The 27,811-nt window shown below is 49.3% G+C and overlaps 2 protein-coding genes across 11 annotated transcripts in view; both read right to left on the reverse strand.

Annotated features, from left to right (window-relative positions):
* Positions 1-620: 620 nt before the first annotated feature.
* Positions 621-10,416, reverse strand: sinhcaf (SIN3-HDAC complex associated factor). Of its 3 annotated transcripts, XM_088646075.1 has the most exons (6): positions 10,162-10,403; positions 6,519-6,650; positions 5,679-5,778; positions 4,512-4,641; positions 4,143-4,293; positions 621-3,947 (listed from the first exon to the last, which is right to left on the reverse strand). In XM_088646075.1, exons 2-6 carry the CDS (start codon positions 6,644-6,646, stop codon positions 3,764-3,766), a joined length of 693 nt encoding a protein of 230 aa, XP_088502201.1. In that variant the 5' UTR covers positions 6,647-6,650; positions 10,162-10,403; the 3' UTR covers positions 621-3,763. The 3 variants fall into 3 exon arrangements, with proteins under 3 accessions (XP_088502201.1, XP_088502199.1, XP_088502200.1); XM_088646073.1 differs by lacking the exon at positions 621-3,947 and having other exon boundaries at positions 4,143-4,641; positions 10,162-10,416; XM_088646074.1 differs by lacking the exons at positions 621-3,947; positions 10,162-10,403 and adding an exon at positions 9,954-10,139 and having other exon boundaries at positions 4,143-4,641.
* Positions 10,417-13,322: 2,906 nt separating this feature from the next.
* Positions 13,323-27,811, reverse strand: part of dennd5b (DENN/MADD domain containing 5B) — an 84,453-nt gene continuing 69,964 nt past the window's right edge. For 4 of the 8 annotated variants that reach the window (XM_088646063.1, XM_088646065.1, XM_088646066.1 and 1 more), the window contains 8 exons: positions 24,909-25,054; positions 24,237-24,281; positions 23,474-23,592; positions 22,152-22,339; positions 20,704-20,786; positions 18,703-18,829; positions 17,174-17,336; positions 13,323-15,778 (listed from right to left, as the gene is read on the reverse strand). In XM_088646063.1, coding sequence (XP_088502189.1) covers positions 15,595-15,778; positions 17,174-17,336; positions 18,703-18,829; positions 20,704-20,786; positions 22,152-22,339; positions 23,474-23,592; positions 24,237-24,281; positions 24,909-25,054 — 1,055 coding nt within the window. In that variant the 3' untranslated portion in view covers positions 13,323-15,594. The remainder of the gene's footprint in view (positions 15,779-17,173; positions 17,337-18,702; positions 18,830-20,703; positions 20,787-22,151; positions 22,340-23,473; positions 23,593-24,236; positions 24,282-24,908; positions 25,055-27,811) is intronic. The other 4 variants (XM_088646064.1, XM_088646067.1, XM_088646069.1 and 1 more) reach the window with 2 other exon arrangements.

Raw genomic sequence — 27,811 nt, forward strand, 5'->3', positions numbered from 1 at the left:
GCTTTGTTTTTTTAGATTTCGAACAAGGTAGAAAATGGCTTCTCCAATATGAATCTGATTTCATAATCTTATTTTCGAGGGCGACAGCAGGTGCTGCCTACGTTGGCGTTTTTCGCAGTAACTGCTTTCTTCCGCCAGAGGGAAACAAATCCCCTGATGCCCATTAACATGTCCATGTCAGACATGAAGTTCCGTGAAGTGTGTACACACACTTGCCCTCTTATAACTGTACTCGCAAAATCAGAATGTAGCCGAGCAAATGAAGTTATTCCTATACAAACTGCACAGGGTAACTAAAATTAACCTAAAATTGATCTAAAAAGGGAACTAAGATGTATGAAATATTAACAGCATAATGATTGATGAGGGAAAGTCTAATATGAAAATATCACGTAGATAAAAGCACAAAAACAAACTTATCAACTGCGGGTGTTAGTAAACGGAACAAAAATCTTTTCTGGCTACAAATCGCTCGGTGCAGTATAATGAAGGTCCAGTAAGCTCCCTTTCTAGAGTTATGGTTTGGATACTCTGAAAACTTTTAAGCCCCTGCAAAGATGAAAAGATTATAGAGCAAGTTTCCTTGCTCATTAACAGTGGAGCACACATGCACACTGAAATCTCCACAAGCTACCTTTATTATAGAACTAGTAAAAAAGTACAATATGTATAAAAAATACAAAACTTGCTCCAGAGATCTCTAATATAGTAGTACAAAGTGCATAGCTACATACATGCTTGTAACACTACAGCTAAGAAACTAGTTGCTGCAGATACCATGATGGGAGGTCATCAGACTTTCAGGCAAACATCTCACTGGGATCCTGTTCCTCATAAACTGGATAACTCCTCAATTAAAGGAGTATCCTCTTAAACGCATTAACAAAATCCAGATTTCTGCTACGTTGTATTTAAAATATTTGAATTACAGATAAAAAACTTTGCCCTCATCTGCAGAAATCTGTACAAACAGTGCTAGATAAGATGCATCAGTTGAGTCAGGATAATTTGGGCACTGTGGCTGAATTAAATTGCCCCACCCCACCATTATTTGTATGATGGTCTAATTACATATTTTAAAAGAAGAAAGCACAAAATGAGCTCTACATTGGCACCAGCACAACACTGCTGAATCACACTGTGCGTGCCTGCAAGATGCACACACCTGCTAACGCCACGAGTGGCTTTTAGTGTCCGGATCGGGTACTCCACTCCCACACAGCCCTAAGAATTTCTTGTAAAAGTACAGTCAGGAGGGAGAGAGCAAATACAAATAAATACAAATAAATAACAGTGAGAGAAGTCGTTACAATATTTACCCCGTACATAAAACTGAAAACAAAGTGTACCATTTTAGTGTGCATGCACGGTACTGTTGTACACACAAATAATACACAAAAACAGCCTGTGGACAAGTCTGTAATCATTTCTGCACAAAAAGAGAAGCCTTACATGGTCAATCTCTGGGCTTAACAAGTCCAATTCTCACAGGCGAACATGCACACAAAACAGCTGCCAGCATGTTCAACCCAACACCAGCTTTTTAAAGAGGTTAATTCCTTTAATTTCTTTAAAAACAAAACATTATTGCAGTAATCTTTGCACTGACACACAGAAGATGATATGGGATTGGAAAGAGATGAGCTTATGTTTGGCTTAACCCACAGCTCGCTCATCCTAGGAGCCAGAATTGGGCCTCAAGAGCTCTGAGCTGATGAGGGTGGAGGGACAGGCCTTCTGTCCCAAGAGCCAGTCCTCACGCGCTCTGGACCACCCTACGCGGAGGCAAGCCCAGACTTCCAAACGAGTGTCCAAAACACGATTCTCTTCAGAACCGTGATCATCTCCTACAGAAAAACAAAAACTCAAAGTGGGCACAAGCATCACTGTTCTAGGTTTTGCTAAATGTGTTGGTGCTGTAGCTGAAGTAAAACCAAACAGGAGCAATAAAAAAAAAAAATCACAATTACAACAGAAGTATCCCTCATAATGACAGCAATTGCACACGCAGAATAACTGTTCTGATTTACAAAAGAACCTCTAGTGAGAGATTTGAAAGCTTGAAGCAGCTGGAGGTCATCTCTTAATCAGTTCTGCTTGAGCTCAATTATAGTATCGTGATACATATGTAGCTGATTTGGTTACATTTTTCAAAGTATCGTGCCTAATGCCTTATTTTGATTGAAAAATGAAGACGTTTGCACAACCCAGTGGAGAAAAACTGTAGGGAAGACAGCTCTTTAAAACCCAGGCCTAGCAAGATTCAGGAATAAGTGAAGAGCTGTCAAACATCTTCCGTGTTATTGGTTCTGAGAAGCAAAGAGCCTCCTGGAAGTACAAGTCCAAGACAGCTCTGTGCCTTTTAGGTCCGTCTGTTCATGGTCTCTCTGAAACTTGAGACAGGTCGCACACCAATGGGACCGTCCTGGAACAGTCAAGCAGGTGAACATTCGGGCAGTTTAACTGGCGTGAAAGCCGACAACCATCCTTCATTCTCCAGCTGTTTCAGGAGCTGAAAGTGCCTACAGGAGACCTCGTGGGTGGGGTGGTACCAGGAGGCTTTCAATCACAACAGCCAAACCCTAGAGAACGTGGAGGAAAGGTCCCTGTGGAAACTCCAGGGGATTGAAGGGGATGTGGCAGAATCCAGCAGAAACGACTCGGAGCCTGGAAGGGAGAGCTCTGCACTGAAAGACCACTAGCACTCCAGCCAGCTCTCGCCACAGGAAGAGGACAGGAGAGGTGCAGGCCTTCGTGCACTGCTCTCCCATACTCCCCGGAACGCAGCAGCAGATCAGGCAGGGGCCTGACCCGATGGGCGGGCAGATCACTGCCGAGGTGTGGCCAGGTCTGTGGAAAGCCGGAGACCGTCCTGGACACATAAGGCACAAGGCTGGACGCCATTCTGTCCCTGAGAACACCAGCTGGGAGCAGCCTCCAGTAACCCAGCCTGCCTGTCTCTGGGAGACGGGAGGAAACCACAGCACCAGCTGAAAGTGACGAGAACATGCAGACTCCACACAAAGTACCCCAGGCCAGGACTGAACCCAGGATCCAAGAGCTGTGAGCTGTGGGGATGATCACTTTTCATAACAAGGAGAGGGCATACAGGGAAATAACTGATATAGTGTTTTTCAAAAGCTGTATAGCACTTAAATCCCACAGTCCAGAAAACTGTAGGCTGTGCACTGTGTCAATTCATGCAATACTGCAATAATGACTTTCATGTGCCATATTTAGCACTCATGCACAGATACTCATGTTAATGAATCACAGAATAAAAGAACACTATACAACGGTCACAATTGTTTAGTGAGATCACAGGGGTTTCCTGACGGAGGATTCACTGGCCCTTGAATACCAACGTGGCACATTTAAGGCTAAAGGACTTTCATTTCATGTTACCTTTTTTGTAAAAGCTCAAACAGCTGTAAAGTCAGCTCTGGGAGTGTCTAGTCCCTGAAAGGAGCAGTAGAGCTAAGGCAGGTGTAAACACTACGGGTCCATCCTGGTGGTCACAGCGGTCGTGTGCGCGTTCACACAACGGGGAAGACGGAGAGCCCGGTCCTGGACTGCTCCCGCGTGGAGTCGGCATCTTCCCGCTGGATTCCTGAAGCTCCCGGACGCGGAAGAGCCCATTTGGCTCAGGCGTGGGAGCGATCCGACCGGCAGGGGAATGAAAGGGAAGAGCGAAGGAGGGTCTAGCTGCCCTTGGAAATCAAAGCCAAACGAGGCAGCAGCCGATCGCAAACCAGTCAAAGCGTCACCACTCCTCCTCTTCCTCCTCCTCCTCTTCCTCTTTGGCCGGGGGTGGGGACTGCACACCCTGGGGCTCCGGGGGCTCCCCGCCCTCCTTCTTACTGCCACAGCAGGGTTTGAAGAGATGGGGGTCGATCAGGACTTCTCCGAAGCGGCCTTTGTAAATGATCCCACAGCACACTTTTTGCCTGGAAAAATTAGAAGGATGGAGGAAAAAACAAAACAAAACAAGGTTCAGGCCTGGTCAGCGAATGACCGTGCCCGCAGCAGCATAGTCGGACCGCCCTGCCACCTCCCCCCCCCGCACTCCGGCGGCCAGGCCCCAGCGTCACCCTGGGGGGCCGCAGCGAGCAGAGGAGCGCCCCCCACCCTCCGGCCGCTACCTCTTCCAGTAGGTCAGGTCGAGGAAGGAGAAGACGGGGGCGCGGCCGGCGCCCACGGGCAGCTCCGAGTCCGAGCCCTCGTCGGACGGGTGGCTGTAGCTGGGTGACTGGGCGGGCGAGGCGCTGGAGGCGGAGCTGTGCGCGTCGGAGTCTGCAGGAGACAGGAGACAGGAGACAGGAGACAGGAGACAGGAGACAGGAGACAGGAGACAGGAGACAGGAGACAGGAGACAGGAGACAGGAGACAGGAGACAGGAGACAGGAGACAGGAGACAGGAGACAGGAGACAGGAGACAGGGCGTGTGAGGTATGGCATGGGAGAGGAGGCCTCGTGGGCACCAGCATGCGGCTCCCGGCGCGGTGTCTTACGGTGTCTTTTCAGCCGCCCCTGGAGCCTGCTGACCGGGCCTGGGCCGGGCCGGACTCTGCCGGACAGCAGCTTCATCTTCCTCGGCCTCGCTGCCGTCTTCACGCTGGGACCCCCACGCGCGTCCACCACCTGCGAGTGCCCGGCGCGGCGTTAGTCCAGGCAGAGGGGGGACAGCCCGGGGCCTCCAGACCCCATCCCCGCTCCCCAGAGAGTTTACTGAACATTTTACCTCCTCAATCTTCCCTCTAATTTCTAATGGCCCACGTGCACACAAATTTCAAGTTTTTCCCCCCTTGACAAAAACTTGTGCGCACTAAATTGTAAATTGTATGTAAAATTGTAAACCTGAAATTACTTTTTGTTAATATAGTCGTTCTCAGAGAAGCATAGAGGTCCAGAAGACCGGGACAGCGACTCAGCGAGCCCAGTCATAGAGACCGAGTGTGGAGCGAGCAGGAGCAGGGAGGTACGAGAGCAGAGATATCGATGATCGAGTAGCAATAATAATTCACACAGCCAAGTTGGGCCTCTCTTGTCTCATGGTCAATTTAGCATTTTTCAGTTGACAACCGTGTTTGTTTTATTATGATCATATTTTGGGGGGAATTTATTTTTTTGTGCACAGTTCAGCTTCCTATGTGCGCGGATTTCCTAACCTGTGTGCGCCGCAAATGCGCACAGCTGAGAGGGAGCATTGGCCCTCACCCACCTGAAGACATATCACACCACCTCTATCGCACACTGCCCAGAGGGATTAAGGTGCAGCGCTGCCCCCTGCTGGGGTTCAATCACTGTTGCTCATTTAGAGCTGCACAGCGCCCCTCGCTGGCCAGCGTCAAACTCTGCAGTACCTGCCACGGGAATTTGACACCAGCTGGGGTGCAAACCCAGGAGACAGCAATGATCTCGCCACTTCAAAATCAAACTTACTGTATACAAGTACACGTCATGAATAGTATTTCTAGTATGTTATATCAATCACTTAAAATATTGTACTTTTTGTGAAACATCATGCTTAAAGTTCCATTATCAAGGTCATTTAAAAAAAAAAGACCTTGATAATGAAACTGCACCCCCCAGATCAACTTCTATTCAAAGCAATTACCCAACTACAAAAAGCTACAAAAGCGCTTCTTGAAGTGCAAAGCAGGGCTGACAATACATACGTGATTCCAATTCTTCTTCGATCCGACCGGTAACTTCTTCCAGCGCTTCACGAGCAGGACACAGGCATTGCAGATCTCTCCAGTCCGAGCCTCACCCAGCCTGCGGGAGACAACACCGCCAGGTCAAAAGACGGAACCGGATCCGAAAAGAAACGACTCCCAGCCGCAGACCCGACTGTGACTGGACTGCAAACAGGCAATTCAGGAATCACTCATGCACACATCTCTCAGGGCGTCCAACACTGTGCTAATCACAACTCAGGCTTTACTAAATATGAAGAAAACATTTAGGACAGTACTTTCATGCAGAATTCAATTTGCATAGAAATTAAAACTAGAAAAATTATAATCTACAAAACACCAATACTGTAGTACTATGAGGATCAGGTTGATCAGGTGTCTTGCCTCATCAACCTGAACTTTTAACCAGAATTCAATTACTATTTCATTTAACAACACTGCTTTCGCTTTGAACATGAACACTCCTACGAGCCCTGACGAGAGATGGTTAGCGATGCACCTGAGCGCAAAGACATAGCTAAGGGCGACTCGGCTTATGCTGGAGCAGGTACGGCTAGTGCCTCTGTGGATTCATTCATGCGTGGAAGTGCACACTGCATCGGTCTCCAGTTGTGTTGACGCCGCAGCCTTGTGCACAGTTGCATGAGCCCGGCCGGCCTCTCGCTGTCCCCGCTGTGCTTTCACTGACCACCCTGCTGGGCCTCGACCTCAGCCCACCACTGCTGCCAGGCCTCTCCCTGCGGTCTGACTGACCTCCCCTGGTCAAGGCACCGAGCGCAGGGGCTCCCCTGACCAGCCCCGGGACCCTGGAGCTCTTACCCGAAGCAGCTGCGGAAGTCCCTCTCGTAGCGCTGGCTGTCCGTGAAGCGGGAGCTGGAGGACTTGGCCCGGCAGATGCAGCAGCCCAGGAGACTGCGGTACATCTTCGGCTTGTGGAACCCAAACATCTTCCTGCGGGGGCACAGGGCACAGGGCACAGGGCAGTGAGGCTCCGGGCTGCAGAGAGGCCCACCTGCCCCGCACAGCGCCCACACACGAGAGGAAACAAAACCAGCTCCCCGAGAGCGAGGGACACAGAGCCCCGGAGCAGGAGAGCGTTCCTGAAGAGCATATCCTGCGCAGGCACACGCGCTCGAGTCTCTCATGTCCACAGGACTAGCACAGATAATTAGCGTAATAAAAGCAAAACCACCGGCCACGAACAACTAAGAACACAAAAGAAGTTGCTTCTTCTCTTTTTCCTACAAACATAAACCCAAGTCTTTTTGACACCTGCCCACCTGGACAGTGCAGGGAAACGCCAGGGCAGGCTGTGTCAGAAACTGTTTACTCACTAGTAAGAGCTCGCTGGTAGAGAGCTGGCTGCAGTTCTGGTCACCACTCTATAGACAAGAGCCTGCTGCCCTGGAGTCAGTCCAGGGAGGAACAACCAGATACACTCCAGATCTCAAGGGGCTGAAGAAACTGGAACAGTAGTGGAGAACGGAGACCTCACTCGAGTATTCAAACTCCTCAAGGGCAGCGACACAGACAGCCCAGACCACACGGACACACGTGGACACAGCTCTTTCCACAACAGAGGGAGGAGGGCACGAGCTGTTGAAGATGATGCCCTGTCTTCTTTCGGGAAACGTCTGGATAAGAGCTTCCGATCCATTAACTGCTAACTTCCAGACGGGCTAGACGGCTTTCGCTGTTGTTCTCCGGAGCAACATCAAATGAAATTTTAAAAACCTACATTTGTTCCAACTGATAAATGTAACTTTGCGTTATTGTTTAAAGGGGTGGCTTTATTCTAGACGTTGCAGCACAGGTATTTGACGCGCCAGAGGAGCGCGGCTCAAGCGAACCCTTTCTATAAACCAGCTCCGTCCGGATTAGCAGCTTTAATTGGTGGGAATTCCCCAATTAGGCACACGGCTCAAAGCATCCATACCGTTCTGATGGGGAATACTGGTGTCAAGACTTGACACATCCACTGTGCGTAAAAACAGATCAGGAGCTCATATTAACACCTGTGGCTTGTTGAGAAAATCAGCTGTCTCTCCGAGATGGGAACACATCTTATAAACTAGGTTTTTAATAAGAATCTGGACAGATTTGGACAGAGGTCCAGTCAAAGGCTCAGTGGGACATCAGGTGGACTGTTTCTTTCTGAATATTTTGGATAAGTATAAATTACAGGTTGAACTCAGTCGTTGTTGAACAGAAACTCAAGCTCATCCTTTTCAATATCCCCATTCCGTCAAGCGAACTTCAACACGTTTTCGATCTCGTTACTAAACCCGCAGAAGGCTTTTAGAATTAATGCCACGTAATTGTCTACTAATTTCCTTTACATAAGATAAAATGACAAACTCGCTTTCAGGCTTACACACATTCTTAGACTTTTATTGGATTCTGTTTATAACTTTCCCACGCCTTTAAAACCAGTCCTACCCAGGTACTTTCACAGATCCTGAGGTGCAGACCGGTACGACTAGAGAGTTGTAGCCGAGGGGTTAAATTTGCTTTATTTGGGTTGCAAACGGTCTGAATTTGGTCCCATGTGTGAAAACGCCCATCGCTACGGGTGGCCGTAAAATAAGCGTTTTTTTTTTAAGAAGCGGAGATCATTTCTGTGCGTCAATCCGCACTCGACTGGAGCTCTGCAGCTGTCTTGTGTGACCCACACGAAAAGTAGGTCGGCAGCCGCCGGTCGGTCAGATGGCGACGCTGTCGGACAGCAAGCGCTCCGGTCCGCCGAGCTCCGCCACGGTGCGCATCGACCTTCACGGACAGAAACCCGGCGCCCACTTCAACACTGCACGGGAAACGTCCGAGATAAAATCAGATTCTCTAGCAACTCTCCTAGCGGTGGTCCGTGGTTTAGAGTGCAGGCGCACGGGGTGGCACCAATTAAAGCAAAGCAACTCAGTTTGTTCGCAAGACCAGAAGCCATCTCTGAAGTGCTAGCGAGAGCAGCTGCTCCCCAGGGCTCCGCTGGCCTGCCTGGCGAGCTGTCCCAGGCCTGACGTCACGCTGCAGACGAGGGCAGCCGGGGGAGGAGTGTGAGGTACACAGACCCGCGAAGCGCTGCAATTGCGGAAACCGCCACGAAAGGAAGGAAAACTGCCGTACGGAAGATACAAACACCAAGCAGAACAAACTCCCCCTCGACGAACAGAACTCGCTGCAGCAGCAGCTGCGTTTTATACGGTGCGTTTTTGTCACCAGGCGACACTGCCCTGAGACGTCGCTCTGACCGCCCACCGCTGCTCAGGGGAAGCGCGGCTCGGTTAGCTCCCGTGTGCGCCCCGTTCTTCATATGCAGCCCATTTCTACCGCGTTGGGCGCACTTCTGCCTATTGGGGGACGGATACGTCCCCGCCACGGCCGGGGTTTACAGACTCAGCGGCGGAAAGCCGGTCAGGACTGGCGACTCCCAGCACAACTGCTCCCGCACAGTGTAACCTGCGGCGCCCTTTGTTTCCAGGCGGTTGCGCGCTGGGGCGCCGGTGCCCGACCCGGAGAGCGCACCGGCGCACAGACTCGCAGGCGCGCCGGTCTCACGGACACACGGACGGGGGATGTGAACTCCGAAAGGAGCCCACCTTGCAAACGCGGCCACACGGCGCGCTGCCGAGGAAATGCTTACAGAGGTCATCGAGATGGCCGGAGATGCGACCACCAGTCTGGTCTTCGAGACAGACGCCATCGCCAAAGCGCGGTCAGACGAATACACACATTGTACAGGCTGACAAACGCACCTAAGCGCGTTTTTGGAAGTTAGATCCGCTATTCAAGCATAATCAAGTGCCGTTTCTAAACGGGGTCCAAGAGACTGTTCTAACACTGGGATTTAACGTTTACAGCTTTTTAGGCGGCACCTGCGTGGGGTTATTTAATGATCTTCACCGCAGCGGTAGTCGAGTCCATCTGAAACGCTTACTACATTAGCCTGTCCCATGCTGGTGAAATACGAAAACATTCAAACCACGTTAAACACATGTCGCAGATAAGCCTGTATTAGGACAATTCAGCAGCTACGACCCGTCTCTGTTGCAGCGGGTCAGCAGGAGGAGAATATATAGGTTACGAGGTCAAAACGAGCAAATGTTCGGTCGATCAGTGGCAGGTAAATAAGGCTGAAGTCAGCTATCGACATAGACTTCGCTTGACAGTAGTGGAGCTGCACGCTTTACAGGACCGTGTCGTAGTTACGTGCGCTCTTGAAATATACAAGAAACTTTGAAGGAAGTTTGCTTTTCTCACCCTAGGAGGACGAGGGAGTCCTCAAAAATATTTAAAACAAGCAATCAGGGGGGAAAAACCCCCATCAACAACGATTACCCACGCGCCCGCAGAAAAAGTAGGCTACTTCAATAAAAAATATCTTCATTTACCAGCTTTACGTAGCAACTAAGAAACTTGTTACACTAAAGCACGTTTTCTCCTCTCTCTAAACAACGGAAAGCCCTACCTGCCGAGAGCGTGGACTTCGAACCCAAAACGAAATGCAGTTGTGATTACGGCAGCCGCAACTCGGATTCATTGAACTATCCGACACAATAACACAAACTGCGCTCGCTTGTTGACGCTTCACTTGCTCCGTCTGGGAAATAGTAAATCGCTCCGCTCTGCGCAGGCTCCGTTCCCACGCCACCATTTTCTTCAATCAAACCTATTTGCATACGCGCCTGACGTTTCGTGGCGTCTGCATTCTGATGGCCTTATAAGGAAAGGGATATTGCGCGGGAAACGGGGGCTGGTACTGGTTGCCATGGCACACTTTTGTGCGCCTGGCGAATGGAAGCAGAGGGGCGGGGCGATAGACGTCACCTTGGAGCAGCAGATGGCCTCTGCAGATGGAGGAGGAAGTGGTGCGCCTCACGTCTTTGTTCCCGGCCGGAGACGGGTCGTATCTGCCCACCGCTAACAATAGCGGCATTAATGCGCTGTTGCGAAGATGGATACCTTGCTGGGCTCAGATCATAACCCTGCGCCGAGCTGGTGGAACGTCACCATTGAGTCTAAACCCGGCGGGAAACCACGCACGGAGTTTATGGAGCCTGCAAGAAACGTGTCCCACCCTGCAGCGCGTCGCCAGTGCTTAGCCTGAAACGCTGCCGCGGAAATATTGCTTTCTGGTAAATATGTGGCTTTGCATCACGTTCTCCTGATAACGTGGTGCATTCGAGGTCTGGCGCTGTCTGTCTTCACACCAGGTCAAGCTGACAGCGGGGGTGGTTGGAGCAAAGCGCACCCAGATTCGTTTTGGGGGCGCAAAGGAATGGCCAGCGCTCACGGTGTAGGAGAACTGAGCTGTGTTGGTCTTGGGCCTAGCAGCCTGTGAGCGCGACAGCCTTCCTGCTTACCCGATGTTGTCATTCAGTCAGGAGCGGAGATGTACAGGGGCTGTCCTGGGATAGGAAAACTTCTACAAGCCTCCCGCTTTTTGTAACGGGTTCTGGTGGGCCAGTAGGTGGCACCCTCTGAACCACAGATTCCACTCCACATCCCCTCATAGCATCCGGTGGGTTGTCCTTCTTTTGGATGAGATGCTAAGCTGAGGTCCAGTGGTCCTGTTTGTTGGATAGGGCTGTTGACCCTGCTGTCCTGGCTCAGCCCCACTCTTGAGCTTGAGCAATAGGGCTTCCTCCGAGCTTTGCCCTTGTTCACCTGGTGGGGCAGTTCCTCTCTCCCCCCCGTGTGTGAAGACCTCTGGGAACTATATAAATGCAATCGATGGACCTGAGCCGAATATTCAGAACCCTCCCAGCCATTGTCAAAGTCACCTGGAGGAGCTCTGCAGAGTGAATGTGAAACAGAACCACAACGTAGAAACTACATGGAAGTGCATTTAAAACAAAGAACAGAAGGCTCTTTACCCAGAGGGTGGTGAGAGTCTGGACCAGCCACAGGACCTGAACCTTTTTATATTTGAACAGACGGGATGACAGGGGCCTGACGCAGGTATTCAACTTCCTCAAAGACACCGAAAGACAGCCCAAGCGGATTTCCTCAGAACCCCTTCTTCTTACTACTTGGGACTGGTCAAAACCTATGATTGGATAAATGTGACACCATTTATAAAAAAAAAGGCCAACAGGCTTTTTTTTTAGCAAACTCGGCTATTTCAAGGTAGATAGAACTATTGAACTCTTTTCATCTATTGAAAGTGTCTTAACATTACTGGTTCACTTGTTGGTTTGCAACATCCCAAATGTAATAATTTGAGAAAATTAGAAATAATGTGGGGAAATCAAATCATTGCCATAAAACAAAATTGAATAATCCCTAAGGCACTGTAAAGTCCATTATGAAAACCGGAGACAATACTGTACGAATGTGGATCTGTGCAGAACAGTGCGTCCTCTAGAAAACTGGGAGCAGAAGGGCACCAGGCTACCAAGAGGCCTATGACAGCTCCAAAGGAATTGCAGTCTTGCACAGCTGAGATGGAAGTAACTGCATATGACAGCAGCTGCAGAGTGCTTCACAGCTCTGGGCTTCATGCCAGAGTGACACAACGAAAGCCATTGCTGAAAAAATCTCATCAGATCTTGGCTAGTGTTTGCCAGAAGGCATGTGTGAGACTCCGAGACCAAGTGGGAGAAGACTCCATGGTCCGATGAGACCAAACTGACATTCATAGCCTCAGGGCTAGGCGCTTTGCTTAGCGCAAGTGTGACAGTGAACACCATCCTGACAACTCCGTCCCTCCTGTGGAGGACAGTGGGGGCAGCTTCATGCTATGAAAATGCTCCGCTGCATCAGGCCCTGGCAGGACGGTGACCCAAAACAAAGTCGAAGCCCCACAGGACTTTAAAAAAAAAAAAGTCAGTGTTCTGGGGTCGACCAGTCGAAGTCACTCTGCTAACAGAAAACATACGTATTTATATTCAGATATTACATTCGCCAAGTGACTGGAAGGGCTACATTTTTTTGTAGGGTAACAAAGGGCACAGAGAAGCCTGGGCATCTTGACACACTCCCCCTCAGCTGTCCAGTATCCTGTTGACCACCATGCAGCCAGAATACCTCAATGATAGCAGCTGTACACTTCTTAATAATAATAATAATAATAATAATTATTATAATTATTATTCCTTCTATAGCACTTTTCTGGACACTCTACTCAAAGCTCTTTACAGGTAATCACCACCAGTATACAACCTCACCTGGATGATGCAACGGCAGCCATACTGCGCCAGTACACTCCCCACACACCAGCTATCAGTGGGGAGGAGACCAGAGTGAGGAAGACAGCTCAGAGATGGGGATTATTAGGAGGCCGTGATTGGCAAGGGCCAATGGGAAATTTGGTCAGGACACCGGGGTTACACCCCTACTCTTTTCGAGAAATGCCCTGGGTTTTTTAATGACCACAGAGAGTCAGGACCTCTGTTTTACGTCTCATCTGAAGGACAGCGCCTTTTTACATTATAGTGTCCCTGTCCCTATTCTGGGGCATTAGGACCCACACAGACTGCAGGGTGAGCGCCCCCTACTGGCCCCAGTAACACCTCTTCCAGCAGCAGCCTCATCTTTCCCCAAGTGTCACCAATCCAGGTACTGACCACTCTCACCTGCAGATATGGCTGCTGGCTTCTTGTCCACAGGAGAAAACAGCACTTTCAATTTAATGAACAAAGCATGTTTAATGAAATGTTCCATAAATATCATAACAACAGTGATATGTACAAACAGTGCACTGCAGACATCTGAACATTCATTGGAAATAAAATCAGGAGGTCATGGCTGGTTGCGTAGTGAATTCACAATGACAGTGAAAAAGGCAAAAAAAAAGTCTCTCAAAACTTGACTGTGAGTAGAGATTTTTAGTCCTGTCTTGTGTCACAGACTGATTGTAATAACTTCAGTTCATTTCTCTTGGTATGTAAAAAAGGTCAATCACTTCCAACATCCCATTTCCAGAGGTATTTGCTAGGACTTTCCTGGCTGGGTTCATCCACAGTACTGGACTTCCAAACGCAGGGAAGAGAGCTGGGTAGGATATGGAGTTACCTAATGCTAATGCTACATTCCTGACCTAAATGATTAAACAACGTTGTCATTGATTCTGAGAGAAGGAAATAGAAATGAAAGTGGTTTCAATACTTAAGCCTGAAATGTGATTAAAATCCAGCCTTGTGATCTGTACTGTGCAGCAGTAGAGACAGGTCAGTATCGGACTCTCCCGGGCAGCAGATGGAACACCCCTGACGTACCAGAGGACCAGAGGAGTGAGGCTACAGTGCTGTGGAAGCAGGGACTGCCAGGGAAAAGTCAGGTGATTTTACGGACTCTCCGGCGTCATCTGATTTTCCACACACAGCACCAGCAAGTCACAAAACCTTCCTCGTCCCTGGTATGGCATGGAGTGAGTCCTCAAGTCAAGTCCATGCAGGAAAACTGAACGAAAGTTGTCTTTAAGAAATGTACATGGCACGTTTACACTTGTTCCTGAGGCCTTGGGTCTCCCAAATTGAAACAGGAATACTGTCCACTATGTGCCTGTATATAATACTGTTAGCAACATACAAGAACAAGGACAGACATGTTATTGTCTCTGGTCACAGTTTCTAGTTCTGGAGCAATGCAAAGCTGATCTCTAGATCTACTGACTGCAGCCTGAACTTGCAGTTCGTGAGCAGAGCAGACACTTATTTGCAGAAATACAGCAAAATCCACACACAACCCTCTCAATGAAGAGGAACGACAACCCCAGAGGAGATTTAGAATGAAAGCTTTCTAACGGACGTGGATTGAATGACCTTTAATTGCTTTGAAGAGGTTGAATTAAATCTAAGTTAAAACTAGATGATCTATGGTTCACATTAGACTCTGGAGGAAAGCTGGAGTCTAGAATGTGCTCTAGTGTGAGAACCAGACTCTGGAGGAAAGCTGGAGTCTAGAATGTGTCTGAGTGTGAAAACCAGACTCTGGTGGAAAAATGGAGTCTAGAATGTGCTCTAGTGTGAGAACCAGACTCTGGAGGAAAGCTGACAAAAGAAGTCACCTCTTGAAAGTTTGTGGAGGTTTTTGTTGCCTTGAATGCTTACTGAAATAGAACGCATGATTTAGTATTTATTTGTTCATATGCAAAATGGGTAGTAAACCATTTCAAAAACATTTCAGTGCTTGAATTTCTTGGCAGAACGCACAACATTCTCGACCGTTCTCTGAGACCAGTTAGAATTAAAAGACAAAAAGAAATGACACCGTGTCGGACAGACTGCAGTCCAGCTCCACTACAGCGAAGCACGTCTTCATTTCCAACACAGAAGACACGACCAGGGCACGTTCCCCCGCTGGCCTGTCTGTAGCTCCTGGCCGTTTGCCCTCTCTTCAGCTGGACGTGATGAGAGTGTGTGGCGAGATGAAGCACGAGCTCTGAATCAGCCTGCAGAAGCAACAGCAGATGGGCTCCCCGCTCGGAGCCCACGGGCCCCGGGGTCTGCACCTCGTGACGGAGACGGTCAGCTTGGCGTGTCCACTTCCTCCTTGGCAAGGCAGTGCCCGTGGGCAGCAGGACCGTGCCAGTCTCTGTGCAGGGGAGAGGGCACATCCCCCCCCCCAGCACGAGACACGCTCTACATGTCTGGCTGGCTCCCCCTGGCAAGCTCAGCGCAGGAGCGTCAGAGCCTTTCATCGCTGGTGCTATGGAAAATAGATTTACACACATCTAGCACGTGAAAAATATTCTATGGTTTTTTTTAACCTAAATCTCAAGGGTCTCTCAATGAACGAGCTACGGTAGGCAACACTGCACTCCTCTCTGTGCACAGCATGTAGACGTGGGCCTCCTGGGCCCCGTCGGTCCAGTCGGTCCAGTCTCTCCCTCCGGCGTTGCGCTGCCAGCGGCTCAGCGATCCAGGGGAAGCCCGGCCAGGCCTGCGCCGCCGCGGGGCTACAGGTCTATGCCCTTGACCAGTGAGGACTCCAGCGTGATGTTGAACTCCTGGAGGGTCCGCAGCACCCCGCCGAGGGAGCTGACCGCCCGGTGGTCCCGCAGCAGCGCGTGCTCCTCGTACATCCTCTCCAGCAGGGGGCACTCCGCCAGCAGGGGCAGCCAGCGCGGCAGCCAGCGGTCCCTGCAATCACAGCGCCAGTGAGAGCCCAGCCCCGCCCTGGGCTTCCGCCACCTGCCCACCCCCCAGCTCCCCTAGAATCCACCCGCTGAAGCGATTTCCCGCTCTGGCGCTGCTGGTGCAGAATGGCTGCGGGGGGCCGGGCCTGGCCTCCGGTGTCCCCAGACCCCAGGCCCCTTCACTCCGAAACGTGCAAGAGGAGGGGTAAACGCCAAATGGAATTCCGTCGATTGACACGGTGCACTTTATTGTAATGACCGGGGGATTCGCACAGAATGAAGCTCGCACACCCCTGATGTGCCGGCAACAACACGTTTATTTACCTCCGCCCGTCAGACTTCGACAGACGGAGATCGAAACTCCTCGAAGGGGTCACACACACACAGGGTAAGGATTAAGGAGGGGTACTTCAGTTCACAGCAGGTTACAAGGACAAAGCAGCAAATACTGACACCTATTTACAAGGGCTCCTCATACACTCTCTACACTCTTTACACTGCCAGGTCAGTCTCCAGTGGACACTGACCCTGCGCTCTGACCCCCAGCTTCTCTCCCTGTCTGTGTGTCTCATGAAGAGCAAGCTGGGGTCTGCGAAAAGACAAATTCCTAATGCAAGAAATTGTATATGGCCAATAAAGTAATCTTATCTAATCTTATTACTGTATCATTCAGAACTTCAGACCACCCATCTTGTTTGGTTGCTAATAGTAAAAAAACTGGGGTACTAGTTTTGACAGCATGGATGGGAGGCTTGTTCCAGGCTCCCACTGTGTGAACAGTGCCTCCTGTTTTTAATTTAAGTGATCTTAAATATGCAAGTGATTCCTGTTGCCCCAGTGCTTTGGTGTGTGCTCCTGCACGGCAATACCCTGTTCTTAAATTTATATATAAATCAGCTTGTCCAGAAAAGACCAGCTGCCCGACTCCCACGGGACTGTTCGATTTACATTCCCAGGTCAGAGGGGTGAATGTAGCGCAAGAGCAGTTGCTCTTCTTTTAAAAAAGCTGGGATTTGATAGACTCAGGTCTTTATTTTCTCTGTGGGCACAACAATTACTGGAAAACATCTCACTGACACGTGAAAGGATGGGCAGCGACATCATTGCTGGAGTCCTGCCGGTAACCAAGGAGATCACTGCTTGCATCTTTTCCAGGAACCATCATCCCTGAGGCAGCATCTCTCCAGATGCAATCAAGGTGGAAATGATTCAGAGCTGCTAACAAAACTCGGCAAAGGACTGTCTGCCCTGCTGTTACCTCCAGAACCTCCTCCATCAGAGTATCAGGCAACACAACCACCAGCTGAGGGGCACCAGCGTGTGTTTATGCTCTTTGCTCTAGCGGAGATTTCCTCCTTTTTTCCGCTCTGGGCTGCTGAGACAGGCCTTCCCCTCTTACCTCGCGCCGAGACAGACCAGCAGCTGAAACTTCGTGTCCTTGCCGATGCTCCGGGACGTCCCGTTGACGGCGTGCACGTACTGGCCGAAGGTCCTGCAGGACTCCAGGAGCTCCTCGGTGTCCTCGCTCAGTTCGGGACCCGCGAGGTAGACGGCGGCTCTCTCTGGAGGGACGCAAGGCGGAAGCAGACGTTACTCGCTCGCCAGCGCCTCCTGGTGCCGCAGTGAGTTTGTCAGCCTGTGCAACAGGAAGTACGGCCTGTCCAAAACACCCAGGCTCGTGGACGAACGACAATCTACAAACTCCAGATTATCTGCATGTGGCTTATCGTCACTCTGCTTTTCAGCTGGTTCCTAACCTGTGAACCTGCTTTGTTTATCCACAAAGAGATTTATTTAGCATATTTACAATGATTCTGAAGAGGGGGGGGGGGGATGAATTTCTCCAATCACCCGATGGACCTGTCATTTTGTTTTGGGTGTCACTTGAACAGTAATCAGAGAGACAGACCTTCCAGCAGCATACAGAATCTGTAAGCTTTATCAGTACCACAATAAACTATTTTATCACGCCTCCTGTTAGAGAAAATCTGTTTTCTAATCAGCTGCCATCATGAACTGACTCAGATAGTGTAGCCCCCCACCGCACTGCAGAATATTAACTGCTGCTACCCAAGGAGACAGACATGAGCTTAAATTAGAGTCTTAGATCATTTCTAAAGTCTTCAGTGTTCTCAGCAAGACTGCCGTGATGCAGAGACCTAGAAGAAATAAACACATTTGGCCTAACACCAGACCCAGACTTCAGCCTCTTCAACATCTCATCTTTTTCCATACGATTCATTCAGGATGTGAAAGCAAGGATCAGAATTCCCTCTGCCCTGGGGACCCTCTGTGTGTGAAAATCACCTCATGGACACTGCAAGGGGAGCTGAGCCCTTTACTGCGCAGTTCCAAACACCAGTTTTGTGACTGATAAAATGGGGTTTTCCAGAAAGACAAGAGTAGGTAACAAAATTAGTTTAAACTCAAAGCAATCTTACAGACTGTAGTATTTTCCAGGGAGAAGCAAACAGTCACTAGTCTGTTAATGTGATGGCCACAGAGTTTTCTGTAGCTTCACTGTGAATTCTCTCCCTTCACCACTTCATCTGCTCAGCTAATGGCTTCCAAAAAGAGACCACAAGATACTATATATGATGTATAACATTTTAAAAATACACATTTAAAATAGAACAGAAATGGGAGAAGGTCTAAAGTTTTGCGCCGTGCGTTTCTCCAAAAGCTATTGCAAATAAAACTACCGATGACGGCGTAATATAGGACTTGTCATAACATTTCCACAAGAGGGCGCTAGTTCATCATTAAAAATAACGGCCACAGAAACCTCTCAGTTCTCAGAAAAGCAGAAAGAAGTCTAAACATCTTTAAACACAGATTTATATATAGTTCTATATTTATAGAAGGCAAGTGTAAGGCACACAACGGTGTTCGTGTATACTGCTCTGCCTGGGACAGGGGCGTGCTTACCCATGAAGTCCCACATGAAGACGTTCTTCTGGAAGATGCGGGTGGACTTGAAGCCGTGGTGGAAGAACTGCTCCAGGGCCACGACCAGGCCACTCTCCCCGCACAGCAGGACGGTGAGGCTCCCCCTCTGCAGGCCGGAGAGAATCGGACACGCCCGTCAGGCAGCAGCCCCGGCCTGCGGTTCGGGGGCCCGCTGGGACCAGGGAGAACGTCCCGGAGCCACGCCGAACCCTCGTGGGGCGGCCCGACAGAGTCTCGTGAATAACGCCGTGCAGGAAACTGACCTGATTCCTCACCCCTGCCTTAGCCTACACCTGGGGCCACCCTGGACTGCAACCCCCTGAGCTCTTCCCAGATTCTCTCCGAACCCGTCCTTGAAATCCCCAAAACCCTGTCCGGTTGCACTTTCATTGTTTCAGCTTTGGATATTAAAATGACCAAGAGCACGGGGTACGGTGAGTAAAAGTTTCTCTTCCCTGTAAGCCCCCTTGCTCAAACACTCCCTTGCTCTGCTGCACGTGGGTCATCCTGGTTTTCCATAGCCTGTTTGCTAAGAAAAAACAAGCCTCTGGAACTGTCTGTTCTGATCTCCCACTGTCTGGGACAGGACACGGATAACCACAACGAGCTGGGAAACACTTTCTCTTGAATCAAGTCCTTCCTCAAGAGCCAGGCCACTGAGCTCAAGAAGCTCCTACCGGTAAGGGCTGTTCTTTGTTCCTTTCCAAATCCCAAACTGGGAAATTGTTTGGTCGGCTTTTTGGAATTTCCTTCCAGCGTCAGTGCAGCAGACAAGGCAGCTGATCAAGAGAAAACTGTGGCCCCGAGTGGACCCACCCACGTCCACCAGAAACATTTCATAACCTTCTAGGGGACAATGACAGCGCCTCTGTTCGGAAATCGCTTACGTATTTTACGCCAAACACTGTTCCAACTGGGTAAAATTTTTCAAAACTTGTTTTCCTGCAGCATGAAGGCTGCACCGAAACTGACCAAGAGACTACCATGGGCTTAAATCTCCTGCAACCTCCAAGTCCAAACTGGGAGGTACAGACCTGGTGACAGCGCCTCTGAGGATTCAAGCATCATCCTCCCCAGTTACAACACCCACACCAGGTACTAGGTGTAATACTGAGAGCTCTGTCCATGCGTCTGTGCTGTCCACTGGCAGGTTCACTAAACATACTGTAGTTCAAGTAGATAGCTGTGTCACCTGAAGAAGACTCCACAGCGAGTCTAGAGAAACCCTGGTGCCGTGTTGCTGCCTACTGCAGTATTCCATTACAGTGCCATTTGTTTGCATGTCATGATTTTCACAGTAGTGGGTATATAATTATGCAATTTTCTTTCCTCACCACTAACATGCTTTCCACCATAATTTTATATAGTGTTTTTTCTTCCCAAAGGATCCCAAAGCACTTCAATTATGGGAGGAGACTCTCTTCTCTCACTGAAGTGCAGCTCCAGCTGGGAGCCATTCTGCACCAGCAGCCCACGTGCAGAAGTGAAAAATCGCTTCAGCAATTGAATTAAGGGGGACCTCAAGGGAGGCCAGCTTGTACGAACCCCGAATCTAGCCAGGACACCAGGCTTAACACTCCTAATCTTGCACTGGGGGGATTTTAGTGACAATAGCCAGAACCTCAGTTTAGCATCTCATCCGAATAACAGATAACAAAACAACCTTACTGCTTCGTTGCTTTCATACAGCATGTCCTCGCAAAGGACATGCCAGGGAGTCCTTAACACTGGAACTGCAAGCAAGCAGCTCTGATCGATCATTTACCACGCGCAGCAGTTCAAACACAGTCTTTCAGGAAGACCAGCTCTACCACAGGGGTCTCGCTGCCAGCAGGTTGGGCTGGGTGTGAGCAACGCAGCGTGCAGTTCTGGTGCTGGATAACTGGGATACATACAACGTCCACAGAAACACAGCATTTTGGTCCCGGACAGCCCAGCGGAATCACGTTCCTCCCACAGCACCGCGCTCATGAAACCCACCTCTTTCTCAGGCTTGTGGAAGTGCTTGACTATGTTGTTCACAGCCTCGCCCACAGCCTCCTGGATCTGCGCAGCCGTTAGTTCTGGAGGGAGGAAGAGGAAGCAGTTACCGGAGGCAGGATTCACGGTCTCACGCCCCAACTGGCAGACAGTTGACAACTAAGACAATTACAGGAGCAATAATAACAATATATCCAGTAACGACTCTGAAGGCACCTGCCAGCGTCTGGAGATTTTTTGACGTGTCCAAGCTGTCCATTGCTTTGACAGATTTAACACAAATAATCTCTGAAGCCTTAAACCTTTCAGCATTTTCAAGGATGATTTAGCAGAAAGGATTTAGCAGAGATCGAGATTCTCCATTCAAAACTCACATCTGCCCGTTTCAGATTCTTACCTATTCATCTTATTTTATACATCTTAAACAGCCTGGCACTGGACTGAAACCAGCTTAATCTGGGCCACAGCGATGAGAGCTGATCGGGAGACTCAGCACATCAGCACTAGGCTTAGAACCAGACACATTTCAACATTGTCTTTATGATGTCAACACACTACTACATATTCTGTACGAGCGGGGGCCTGGAAGGTACAGCCATGTTTGGTGCAAATGCTTTTCATCGAGACTGCTACTGAAACTCCTAATCAGAACAAGTTATTTTTTTCGTTTGTAAATGTAGCAATCATGGAATATGCTGCCTGATTGTGTGTAAACGTGCATTATGGATTTTAAGATGAACCCAGAGCAGCAGCTGGAATGGGTGGGACTGGGTGTAGTTCTCTGGGTATCCCAGCCCTGTCGGACCTTCACATGCCCTCTCCTACAGTAAGAGGCAGGCAATGCCAGCAGCCATATCACCCTGCAACTTACAGCTGGCAGCCCACTGGAGCTCAGCAGGTGTGAGCCTGGTCAGTACCTTGATGGGAGACCTCCTGGGAAAAACTAAGGCTGCTGCTGGAAGAGGTGTTAGTGGGGCCAGCAGGGGGCGCTCACCCTGCGGTCTGTGTGGGTCCTAATGCCCCAGTGTAGTGATGGGGACAGGGCTGTCCTTCGGAATGAGATATAAAACTGAGGTCCTGACTCTCTGGGGTCATTAAAAATCCCAGGGCGTTACTCGAAAAGAGTAGGGGTGTTACCCCAGCATCCTGGCCAAATTTCCCCCTGGCCTTTACCAGTCATGGCCTCCTAATAATCCCCATCTGTGAACTGGCTCCATCACTCTGCTCTCCTCCCCACTGGGAGCTGGTGTGTGGGGAGTGGACTGGTGCATCATCCAGGTGGGGCTGCACACTGGTGGTGGTGGAGGGGATCCCCATTACCTGTATAGAGCTTTGAGTGGACTGTCCAGGAAAGCGCTGTCTAAGTGTAAGGAATAATTATGAATTAATAGCTGTACAACAGCCACATACGTGTCCCGGGACTGTGCAGAGGAGGAGGCTGGACTTACTGCTGGTCCTGCTGGCCAGGGAGGTGATGCTGAGGCGGCGGGGCTGCGTGGGGGAGCGCTGCAGAGGAGGGGTCCGGCACTGCTTGCCCACGTCATCCTCGGCACATGGGACGACCAGCTCGCCAATCAGGATCCGCTCCAGACTCCCATCGTCCACACCCTTCCCCAGCCAGCGGCCACACGGGAACCTGCACACAGAACAGCAAGCCTGACTGTGGACACGAGCACACGGGGCTCACACCGACAGGGGACAGACTGTGGACACGGGCACACGGGGCTCACACCGACAGGGGACAGACTGTGGACACGGGCACACGGGGCTCACACCGACAGGGGACAGACTGTGGACACGGGCACACACTGTGACAGGGGACAGACTGTGGACACGAGCACACGGGGCTCACACCGACGGGACAGACTGTGGACACGAGCACACGGGGCTCACACCGACAGGGGACAGACTGTGGACACGGGCACACACTGTGACAGGGGAGAGACTGTGGACACGAGCACACGGGGCTCACACCGACAGGGGACAGACTGTGGACACGAGCACACGGGGCTCACGCCGACAGGGGACAGACTGTGGACACGAGCACACGGGGCTCACGCCGACAGGGGACAGACTGTGGACACGAGCACACACTGTGACAGGGGAGAGACTGTGGACACGAGCACACACTGTGACAGGGGAGAGACTGTGGACACGAGCACACGGGGGCTCACACTGACAGGGGACAGACTGGGTTGTAGGATATGTCCACATAACTCATCTTCTCTCCAGGACATACATTGCTCTCGAACCTCTTTATAAAATCTGTTACTCTTGACATTCTGGAAAATCGAGTCTAACTCTTAATCAAGGAGCATATTAAAAAATATATATTTTGGGATATGTTTTTAATATGTTATCCTAGAGACAGAGCAACAGCCAAACTTGAATGCAGGTCAATCCTACCTGACAGCCGTATTATTAGGACACACTATTACCACACTAACTGGTATTTTATCTCTACTGATCATTTCCTTCTGTCTTGACTATGTCTTCCAAGTAATAGTGGTCTGTAAGCCTCTGGGCCAGGCCAGTTTTTTAAACCTGAATCTCTTTTCGGGTGACTTATCTGGTGAAAGAAAACCGGATTTTTAAAAGACGAAAAAAATAAATACATCAAAATGCCAACTACAACAAGAATCCCCCGTTCAATTTCAGAGATGAAATCCAGTTGACTGAAGGAAGGAGGCAGAGTCTGTTCTGGAAAATGAGGGAGACGGACCCCCCCAGGCAAGAGCCCCGCCCCTGGGTGTCCAACAGGAGGTCTTACCTGTAGCTGTGGCCCGTGATTTCGTTCCGCACCATCACACAGTCCACCAGCCACTTGGCAAGAATCCCAGAGTTGTCATGGCCGATCTGGACAGTCGTCAGCTTCCCCAGGTTCTGACACTGGAACCCGAGGTTCCGGAAGGAGACAGGATGTTATTACTGTGGTTTCCCCAGCTCGTCTTCTCCAGAGTGCACCTGTCCCATAACACCCTGCCTCGGCCGTGACTTGGGCAGAAAATTGACCAAAGCCACATTGTACTGACAAACTGAAGTTCCAGAGAAGTGTGACACTATAAGTTAGAAAACAGTGCTTTAACATATTATTCTGATTGCTAATTAATGATAAGAGCATTGTCCTTTACCACTGTTTAGTCTAGTGACTATGCTTCAGGAGAAAATAGTCAACAGACACTAACAGGAGACACACGTGCAAATTCCTGGAATGCCATTTACTACAAATTTGTCAGCATGTGCTCTGAGCTAACTGATAAGAAACTGAAGCAAAGTAAGGACTGTGGGGCAGGACTGTCTTTTTGTGTTCTCCTAGACTGTGCTTTATATTCCGAAAGACTATTGATGTATTTCATAATCGAGGTGGCTGACCATTTCTTCCTGAAGAAACACTTTGACATGTTATTGCCATGTATTATGACTGATTGGATGCAACAGGCATTCTAAGAGTTCGCAGGACAGAACACAAAATGTCTAGGATCTAAATGTATTTAACGACTCTGAAAATCCTGTTTCAGAGAATGGTGTCTAACCTTGAACACAGCGGAGATGTGGGTGTGATGAGGCCTAAAACCATTCTGGGAAAGGAAGAGAAAATTAGTACATTGCTGTAGCCCTGAAACAACTTCTCATTATCCCCCTGAGACGCACCCAGTCCAACTGCCCAAGAGAACCGTGTGAGGGGCAGGTGTGAGTCCCTTCTGTCCAAACTGCCCAAGAGAACATTCATTCATTTTTATACCTGCTTGAGGCACAAGAGTGGCTAATTGTGCAGACAATTAAAAACAGGGCTGGACAGTGCAGAGATGATGTTTGTGTGGGACGTTTATGTATGAGGCAGAAGCACCATCTTCGCTAATAATAGCTGAACCAGTCTGCTCAACGACACTGGTCTTCCATGCTGGCACACAACACGCAACTTACAAAAACACACAAATACAAAAACCGAGCAGCACAAAGACAAGAGTGTGGCACTGATGTATGGCTACTGTGACCAAGCCATCAGTGAGATTAAAATCTACTGACATGCACAGCAGGTTACTTTCCCGAATGAAAGATATTCCGATTCAACAAAATAAAAAAAAAGTAGAATGAATATGGAAAACAACAATTTGTGCAGACGAAATTAAAATACAGGCAAATTACAAAATGAGTCATTTATGAACAGGGGGGCAGGCTGTAAAGGGATAAGCACTGCTACTCACCTCAAATGTAATCTCCAGGACATTCTTAGGAATCTGCATGATCCCAGAGTCCCCGAGCTCCCCTGACACACACACCCACGGATTGGAGGTTGTGATGGCGTTGCTCAGCTTCTTGATGGGAATGATCACAGCCCGGTATGGGATCACTGCGGGGGAAGTGGGAACAATTCTGCTGAGTATCCCCTGCACTTCCAGGCTGGAGGAAGTGGGCCCTCCTCTACAGAAAAGACCCCGGGGTTCCTCAGACAGGAAAGTGCTATATATGTTGTTGGAAGCCTTACAGGGCAAGCAGAACTCGGTCCACGTGGGGCTTTCAAACAGAAACAACACGCACTCGGAGGCGGTGAGGCTCAAATCGGGCCTCACCGAAGGAGACTCTGGAGAACAGATTTGGGCTCCAGCCAGGCTCGGCCTCAGTGGGGAGCCTCACCGCAGGGACACAAAGCCTTGTGGCCGGAGACGCGGGAGACTGTCACTCTCGAAGAGAAGAAGAAAGGAAGAGTGGCAGCAGGCGGAGAGCGGGAAAGGAAAGTGCAGAATCCTCAAAGCCGTAATCGGAGACCGGTCGGCCTCCAACCAGGTGGATTGTGAGGCCTGTGCACCTAGATAAACCTGATGGAGCACTAGGATATTCTTACCAAATCCTTTCACTACGGACAACACACACCTATTCTGCACAATCCAACACCAACTACCACCATGAATCTCTTTACACACCTGACTAGTCTAAATTAACTCCATGTGAGAATGGAGCTCTCAGCCCTTGATCAATTATCTAATTAATCAATTAATGCACCACATGTGAACTTATTTACATGAAAGAGGCCCTACTGCCCTCTAGTGACAGATCAGTTGACCCTGCTGTCCTAATTACCGCTGGCCTGCCACATGTACATCAGACACTTAACTTCCTTGGCATGACTTCAATCCTGTGTACATGTTGAATAACTCGGTTCATTTTTAAATCCTTGATACTTAGAATCCAAATTGATGCATTAGCACACAGCAGGCCAACGCATTGCAGGTGCTAGAAACTCTGAAGATTAACACATCTCCAGGGCCCTCTAGTGTCCCACCAACTGTATTTAAGTAAGCAACAAAGGGTATTCACAGGCCACAATTTGTGATGTAGCACCCATCCATAAATGGGTGGCAATGCTGAGCCAAATAAGGCAGACCAGGACATCTTACTCTTATTGCATGTAAGGTTACGGAAACAGTATTTAAGAACTAAACTAGGGGATGGCACTGTAACACTAAGGGGACAGACCACAGATTTAGAAAAGGTAGGTTTTGCTTAATGTATAAGAGTATTTTCTTTGAACAATACTATGAGTGCAAAGAGCATATCATAGGGTATATTTAGATTTTCATAAAGATATTGGTGAGGTTTCTCCAAACAGAGTGATTCTTAAACTGCAAACAATAAGCATTCTTGGTAATGTGTGTTTAGTCTGAAAACTGGCAATGTATGACAAGTGGTGAGTGCTCTAATTGTGGTGATGTCTTAGTGGAGTACCACAGGGACCTGTATTAGGACCATATACGGCCAGCAGCCATATCACTCTGCAACTCACAACTGGCAACCCACTGGAGCTCAGCAGGTGTGAGTATGGTCAGTACCTGGATGGGAGACCTCCAGGGAAAAACTAAGGTCGCTGCTGGAAGAGGTGTTAGTGGGGCCAGCAGGGGGCGCTCACCCTGTGGTCCATGTGGGTCCTAATGCCCCAGTATAGTGACGGGGACACTATATTGTAAAACAGGTAAAAACAGGTCCTGTCCTGACTCTCTGTGGTCATTAAAACTCCCAGGGTGTTTCTCAAAAAGAGTAGGGGTGTTACCCCAGTGTCCTGGACATATTTCCCTCTGGCCTTTACCAATCATGGCCTCCTAATAATCCCCATCTATGAATTGGCTTCATTACTCTGCTCTCCTCCCCACTGAGAGCTGGTGTGAGCTGGTGTGTGGTGAGTGTACTGGCGCACTCTGGCTGCCGTCGCATCATCCAGGTGGGGCTGCACACTGGTGGTGGTGGAGGGGATCCCCATTACCTGTAAAGCGCTTTGAGTGGAGTGTCCAGAAAAGCGCTATATAAGTGTAAGCAATTATAGGACCACTGCTCATCCTTATTCATATTAATGATTTACAGAGACGATGGTGTATGAAGTAGAAAACTGTGCATGTCAGATAATAAATGAACCTGTAGTTAGCACAATTAAGAAGGTAATTAGAATCAGGCGGTTATATCATTCGGTAACAAGTAAACAAGGATTGGTTTAAGCAGCCCTGTCCTAAATAATAGGCAAAAAAGGTCTTCACCATGCAGATTATTGGACACATGTCATGGTAGGATCAAAACAGATAGAGAAACTCTGAAAAATATTTTTCTTTACACTTATACTGCCGTCTCTTGTTCAATGACATACAGTAAAGTGTAAAAACTCTACACAGGACTGGTTGTCCTTCAAATATGTCCAAAGAGCAAACCAGAATGTCAGCCAAGAACTAACAGCGAACCCCAGAGCATCATGTAAGGATCTACAAGCCTCTCTTGCTGTGGCTAATGTCCGTGTTCGTGCCTCAACCTTCAGGAAGAGACTGATGGGACCGGTTTTCATGAGAAAGATGGGCAGGAAGAATCTGTTGCTCTCTGAAAGGAACATTGCTGCTTGTCTCATGTTTGGCAAAGAGCACCTGGATCATCCACAGGACTGCTGGAAGAAGGTTCTCTAGACAGAAGAGTTGAAAGCTGAACTGAAAAAAAGAAATGTTTTTGTGTGGCAAAAACCAAACACTTCCTTCCTACGGGAGACTCTTATCCTGAGTGTCAAGCAGGGAGGTGGGAGGATCAGGGTTTGGGGCTGCTTGCCGACTCAGGACCAGAACTGCTCGTCATCACTGAC

The sequence above is a fragment of the Lepisosteus platostomus genome, chromosome 9 (genome assembly GCF_059453375.1).
Source record: "Lepisosteus platostomus isolate fLepPlt1 chromosome 9, fLepPlt1.hap1, whole genome shotgun sequence".
NCBI lineage: Eukaryota > Metazoa > Chordata > Actinopteri > Semionotiformes > Lepisosteidae > Lepisosteus > Lepisosteus platostomus.